We start from the raw sequence: 7421 nt of genomic DNA, 5'->3' as shown, positions 1-7421 counted from the left end.
GATATATAAGTCCATATAATTTCAGCACTCATATCTCGCAACATTTTTTGTTTTAAATTCTCAGAATTGAAAGCAGTTTGATTCTGAAGATGTATAGATGCGAAATTTACAAATATCAATACTAGACCTTACATTTTAATTTTATATTTTTTTAGTTGAAAATGTAAAAGTTTGATTAAAGTTTGAATTTTTCTGTTTGCAAGGAAGAGAGAATCCTGATGTTGTTGCTGTTTCGGTCTGTTTTAATTTTGATTTTTTATTAATTCTTTTGTGCCTTGAGAAGGGTGACGTATGAGTGCCGAGACGCCAAACTTGGACTTTGGTATCTTGGTTTTATCTTCGACAATTCTACACATTAACTTCATTATAAGACGTTAAATAGAATTTTAAATCTCAATTATAAATCTTCCAATTATTTATATTTAGATTTCTAATTATTAATATTACTATATAATTGGAAAATTTTAAACCTGCCTAATTTTCAAAATTCATATTTCTAAAATTTTAGATAAACTAATCATTAGAAAAATCTTAAAAAGCTGACAATACTTCTTGATATCAAGGGATGTTTCAGTAACTTTATCTAAAATATTATCGCGTGAAATAGGCATTGAAAACAATTACCAACATTTATTCAATATTGATCATAATCAAAAAAATTTTTAAATTATATCTACGAGAGAGTATGCTCTATCTTTTTCTATGACGAATCACTAAAGATAATAGCATATTACATATCTGATTATCGTCAAATGCGTGCTCACATATTTATAATTTTCATTAGTCCCTTCTGACGTGATTTTTTATTCCCTATGTATCCAAAGGATGGCGCAAATCTGCATCTTTGTAACCTGTCCATTTTCAGTCATTAGTTCAAATCTGAATGATTTTTCCATAATTGGTTAACGTTTCTCTCGTGAATAGTGGCATTCCTGGATCAAATCCGGGAAGTTGAAGATTTTTTCATATTTACCCAGAAAATTATTTGACCAGTAATCAGCAAAACGAACATCAAAGGGTAATTAATTAATTACCCAGGTCGACAAAGTGGCATCAATAATCCAAATAATAAAATTTTTATCCAAAAGAGATATAATTTAAAAAAATACACATGTAATTGAATATAATTACCTGCTTATTTAATCATACATTCTCTGCCAGTCCAAATGATTTTTTAAATGAGGACAGTTTCTTTTAAGCATAACTTTCATCAGTTGTAATGCGGAATAATTCAGCAACAAAAGGGGTTTAGTAGGAACAAAGAAATTTTCTTAGAATACTATGGATTGATTATAAAATGAATTCGGAATTATAACGGAGTCAGAGAAAATAAAATTTCGTTTCGTTCATAATGACAGCTGAAAATTTTTATGGTGGAATGTGTTTAAGAAGTATCCTGATTCATTTGTTAAAATCGTTTCGGCTACTCAGCAGACAGCTTTGGTCTCGCGCAATTTTTGAATGAAAAGAAAAATGAAAAGTCCGAAAAAAACAAACAAATTTCAGCAAAATTTTCTACCAGCAATGAATATTTCTTAAGCAAAACTGTAACAGATTATATTTAAACTCAAAGCGATTTTAATTCTACATATAGAATAGTTTTAATCAACTAGAAATAGGAATTTTTAACATGATTGTCCACTGTCCGAACGGAAAGAATGATTTACAACAAACTATTTACATGTTTCACATAAAAAAATATATTTTAACATATGAGAACAATTTTTCTAGAATCTGTTATTTTTTCTGATTGCTGAGGACTACTAATCTGTATCGTGACATATGCATTAATTACAACGATCAAGTAGGAGAAGAACAAAAGTGGAGGCAAAAGAAAAATAATGGAGATTTTTTTAGTCTCATGCAATTTTTAAATAGAATATAAAACAATCGTGATATTTATGCGTAGACATAAGAAATTTCTCTTGACACAAAACTTCTTTGAAATTTATTGCAAATCTTATTCACTGAAAGTATTTAATACCTTAAACTTCCGTGGATAGACTTTGCGATTGAAAATATTAGAATCAATTTCGTATACTCACCTAGAAAAACGTTTTTGACAATGCTTCATGTGAGAACAAGTTACTAAACAGGGAATCTATGCAATTTCGAAACATCGACATACAGAAAATTAAGCAATACATGTTTAAGGATGTAGTCAACTTATGAGATAACTCGAACAGCTGGGGACTAGAGGGGTGAAGAGATGGTGGGAGCTTTTCGAGGGGATGAGCTATAAATTTGTTATATTTAATTACAACAATGGAATAAAGGAGGAGTAGTTGTGGAAGGGGAGGTTGATCCGGGAGCACGATTTAAAAATAGTGAAATCTGGCGTCATAAAACAGTTGTGTATCCCTTTTCAGTGCCGCACAACTCTTCTGTCTTTCGAATTCCGTTTTTCCCTGGATGACTTGTCCTCCTTCTGGGGCCGTACAACCACTGACCGGATGGTCCGAATCGGGCGCTCGAAATTAAGTAATCCTTGACTTGGAGAAGGGCCCTGGGTAATCCACAATTGCATAATTACCGAGCGAATGGTGGGTCGCGGTCGAGGCTGACCGGATGGGACATGTACCAGTCGACGGCGAGGGTCGTCAGCGGCTACCGACAGATTACCTCGAAGCGTGGAGGAAAGGGGAAATGCACCGTCCGTGAAACACTTTTCCCACATTCGGTTCTTTATGATCTTCACTGCCGGAATCGTCTGGGGGGTTTGCTTTTAAGATTTGTCCTAGCGGGGGGAGTCGGTGCATGGAAGCTCGCAAGTCGATGTCTCTAGGGGCGTGGCGGCACCAGGAGGTGGAGAGAGCGGTCGAGAGGGCAAGTTGCTGGGAGGGCTAGTGATGACTTCGTTCTCATAGTAGAAAGAACTGTTGATCGGGAGGAGATTGACCGGCTGATTGGAAGGACTGTTAAAGTCTTCGGTGGGCTCTGTGGATGACGAGGCGTTTGAGGGAGGGGTCTTTTCGCGGTGTTCTGGAACTTGTTCGCGATCACAAAGAGGATAGGGATCTGGGGAGTTGAGATCCACGGGACGGCGCGCCTCGAGCACTCTACGTAAATCCACTGATGAGCGATGAAATGTCCTATAGGGTAGTGAAATCGGTCCGTAGGTACCCAGGGACACGTTTTCCTGTTCCTGCAATACCTGCTGGCGGCGAAAGGCAAGGCGTTTGTGGAGATTAGGTCGACAATGCTTCCGTGCTGGGGCTTGGGTATTCATGAGTCTTGCTCAATAACCGCATAAGGGGCTCTCACCTGGATGTGTTGTTCGAGGGGGCTGACGTCTATCCCCAAGAACTGGTGATGCCTGGCGGACCCTCTTCTGTCTCCGGAGTAAAGCTGGGGCTTCCTCTATGCGTCTGGGGCTCCTTTGACTCAGGGGTCTCCAAGCGTCCACCTAAAAGACAAAAAAAAAAGAAAACGATAAAAAAACTCTGAAAAGGGACTGAAGGTGTTTTAAGAAAATAATTGAAACCCGTCCTACGTGATTACAAATCAGAAAGCAGCTCAGGATTGCCGGCAGGAGAGTGCACGGTATCGCGGCGGATAATTCACGAGGGTGAATGTCGTTGTCCGTTTGGTGCGTCTGGCTCCGACGTGTGTTGAGACGTAGTGATCTCGTGTTGCGTGCTTGGTGGCAGCTCCGCTGCGAAGGCGTGCTATCTAGATGGTAGATCCGGTTTCTAGTGACGACCGGCGAGAGCTCTTCCTCATTTATAGATGAGGCTCGCGCGTCGTGCGCGAAGAGGGGATAGCAAAGTCGCGTAGTGGCTGGCGCGCGCGAAGAGGGGATATTGCGATGGCAATTAGTTCTCCGCGAAAATCGAGGTAGAGATGCCGCGTAGTGGCTACCGTGTTGTAAGAGGGAATATTGAAAGGATGGTTAGTTTGTCTCGCGGGCGTCGGGAAACAATCCCGTTGCCCCAGCGATATCTTACTGGCTTTTTTGATCGCTCTCCTGCTTACTTTCTTAATAAAGTCTTTAAGCAAATACAAACATGATACTAACCAATACTGACAGGTACATTTTCGACGCTATTTAATTCCACGTAAATGTAAATTTTTATACAATCAGCCCCAAAACGTCGCAAGAAATAAAACTTTAATTATTGCTTAAAATTTTTCTGCACGCTAGCGGGCGACAATTTCTAATGAGTCTTTCTGCGACATTTTGGGTGATAAATATTATTATTTAGGATTAACTTAATCAAAATTTTCTTTTAACAACGAAGTCTTTTAAAAGATTTACAACTAAGTATCCTGTAAAATAATAAAAGTTAGCTTAAATGGTTAAGTTTACTGTTTACAATAAATTCGTATTAAAGCTACAAAAAAGAAAGGATAAGGTCTTACGTCTATAAATCGGTTACTTTTTGTTTTTCATTTACATGTATTTACATTAAGGAAGCGCTACTTGCTACAAGGCCGGAAATCGTATCGAGGTGGAAGATCCTCACATCGCGGCGGTCTCTTCATTCACCCTCGAGGTCGTCCGGGCAGGTCCGCACATAATCTCGTACGTCGCTACGCATCCTATCCGAGGTAAACTTTTCCTGAATTGCCGAAGAGTATCATTGCCTTCCGGATGACCCGAAATACCACTGTCATGGTACTCGTAGAGAACTCGTTTATAGGAGTTCTCCAGTACCAGTATTGACCACCGGGTCTCATACCTTTTCCAGAGACCGGAACCATCTACTTTAAAGCGTTGTAAAAAGCGATCTCCTTGGGGAGAACGACGGACCTTTTCAGACATAATGTGCCACTGGTCTGCCAGTTGGCGTATTTTCTCATCTTCTTGCTGTACACGTAAAATTTCCTCATAGAAATTCGGTACCGTGATAGTGGCAAGGTAGACACAGGAAGTGCTGGGGCTCGATTCAAGTCCTGATGGCAGTAACTGCTCATTGTCATCGAGCACCTCCGAAACACTTGTTTCATCCGGCCGTGATGCTAGTGCGCTGGGTAATGCCGATTGTGCCAAAGGACAATATTTATGATTGAAACTAACGGTGCCTAGCAGACAAGCCTATTTCTTCAATTTTATGCTGGTGCCTTTGTATCGATTTAAGCAGTCTAGAGATCGATTGTCGGCAATCAATGTGAACTTATGATTCAAAAATGGTTCGTATTTTTTAATTCCCCAGATAATCACTAGGCAATTCTTCTCAGATTTTTCATAGCGAGCCTCTGTCGCATAGCTGAGAATGGATTTTTCTTTATCAGGACGGACCTGAAATAAGACGGCACTCATTCCAATGTCACTAGTATGTATTTGAAGACTATATGGTAGGTCGGGGTCAGGTCTTCCCAGCTGCAATGGACGGCTGATTGCCTCCTTTATTCGATGAAAAGCTTCTTCAGCCTATGATGTCCAATGCCATTTGCCCGAATTTTTCCGGAATGAATCGGTCAGGGGAGCAGTGATCTCGGAATAGTGCGGCTCATATTCGCGTATCCAGCCACATATTCCGAGGAATTTCTGCAGAACCTTCTTGCTTGTAGGGGCTTCTGCTTGTAGAATGGCTTGAATATGTCCATCCTGAGCCCGGTTACTTTCTTGGGTAACTGCGTGACCGAGATACTGCACTTCAGTTCTTGCAAAAGCATTTATCCAGAGCACAGGTCAGGCCATGCATCTCAAGTCTTTCTAGTACAAGGTTAATATGTAGGAGGTGTTCTTGTCCAATGGCACCTGCCAACACACGCTTTTCAGATCCATAGTGGTGAATACATTGGCATTACCAAGTGCCTTCAGGGAGCCTTGGAGCAAGGGAAGGGCTTGCGTGGTATCGTCTGTAATGGCGTTCAAGCGACGAAATCTATGCAAATCTTGATTCTCCGTTTTTCTTTTTTGCTAGAACGATTGGTGAGCAATACGGGGATACGCATGTTTCAATTATTCGTAGTTCAAGCATTTTCTCAATTAATCGAATTGTGATGCGCTGATTTTTTCCAGCATACAGAAAATCTTGAGGTTTATTATAAATTACCTCTTGTTCTGAAATCCAAGGATCTCCTAGAATGACCAGGTCTCTCATCTCGGAAATTACCAAGAATCTGGTGGTCATAAAATGACCCTCGATGGAGAATTCCGCATTGTTGGCAAAGGTGTCTAAGTCGCGATAGGTCCGTGCGCCTGCTGCCCTTATCCCTTGTCGGGTGGTTGTTCTTGGTAATTCTAGGAAGGTGGCTACTAGGGTCCCCTCGAGCTCATTTCTTCTCAGACGGCGGTCCAGGAGCATTTTCTTTTGTAGGAAGACGCTCACCGGCTCGCTTTCGCCCTGCTTCTATGAATATAGGGCAGATAACAGACGGCCTTGTGTGGCCTGGTTGTCAAAGCGCGGGATTAAAAGTTGCCGAAAGCGGTTCCACTCCATCTCGTTCAAGAACACGAGTAGGTCCTCGAGGTCTCCTCCACTAAATTCGGGTTTAAGAGGACCACAAAGCTTGCTCCTGCTCTGGACCATCATCGGATGGACCCCCCAGGGATAAGTTTGCCCCCAATGGACGAGGGGTGGTGGGACCCCATAGGTTGTGGGTGCTTGCACCGAGGAATTTGGGTATGTTTGGGCATAATTGTAGATAGGCATGCGGGACCCGTAGATGGTGCATGCTGGGGTATCGTTGTATGCGGGAACGTGAGATCCGTGGGAGGTGGGTACCTGAACACCCTTGAGAGTGGGTCCAGGTGCGCATGTAAAGATGGGCGCTTGCGCGCTATTGGAGGCAAGAGCTTGAGTACCATTGTGGGATGGAACTTGAGTCTCGTTGTAGGTCGGTACTTGAAAACCGCTGGAGTTAGGTGCCTGGGTACCATGGAAGGCTGGTGCCCGGGCAAAGTAGAACACGAAAGCCAGAGTCCCATTGTAATTAGGTACCTGTTCACCGTGAAAGATGGGTTCTTGGTTAACATAGTAGTTTGTTGTCTGAACACCAATGTCCGCGGGTACATAAGTCTGGTTGTAGACATAGTGAAACCTGAAGTCATAAAACATTTCTGAGGCCCTGAAAAGGGCCGGACTACTAGCCGGATGGGCGGACTCGGGCGCTTGGAATTAAGTGATATTTGACTTGGAGAAGGGCACTGGGTAGTCCCCTGGGTGCGAGAGTTACCAATATTGAGAAGAGAGGTAGGGGGTGTCCGCGAGGTCGATGCGACTGCACTGGCAAAACATTGTGTCGGATCGCGGGATTGACTTCATCAATCCGCATTACGTTCAGCTTAGGGTAACGCAGAAGGTTTCTAGAGACTTGATCGTCACTTCTGCACCGCACGGGGCGTCGGTGATGATGCACGGGGTACTTTTCACTGGGCTCTGCTTGATAGGCGAAGTGCTGAGTTCCGAGACCTCATCTTCACTGCCGGAATCGGCTGTGGCGTTTGCTTTTAAGATTTGTCCTGGCGGGGG

General features: G+C 42.3%; 1 protein-coding gene across 1 annotated transcript; it reads right to left on the bottom strand.

Annotated features, from left to right (window-relative positions):
* Nucleotides 1-6299: 6299 nt before the first annotated feature.
* Nucleotides 6300-7007, bottom strand: LOC117177952 (deleted in azoospermia protein 3-like). The gene has a single exon (XM_033369090.1). The coding sequence runs from the start codon at nucleotides 7005-7007 to the stop codon at nucleotides 6300-6302; it is 708 nt and encodes a 235-aa protein (XP_033224981.1).
* Nucleotides 7008-7421: the final 414 nt, after the last annotated feature.

The sequence above is a fragment of the Belonocnema kinseyi genome, chromosome 1, assembly GCF_010883055.1.
Source record: "Belonocnema kinseyi isolate 2016_QV_RU_SX_M_011 chromosome 1, B_treatae_v1, whole genome shotgun sequence".
In the NCBI taxonomy this organism is placed as follows: domain Eukaryota; kingdom Metazoa; phylum Arthropoda; class Insecta; order Hymenoptera; family Cynipidae; genus Belonocnema; species Belonocnema kinseyi.
The sequence above is the reverse complement of the archived record's forward strand: the minus strand, read 5'-3'. Positions and strand labels throughout refer to the sequence as shown.

Excerpts from the sequence above, each read along its gene's own strand:
- LOC117177952 (XM_033369090.1), bottom strand. The coding sequence starts at position 7,007 with ATGTTTTATGACTTCAGGTTTCACTATGTCTACAACCAGACTTATGTA.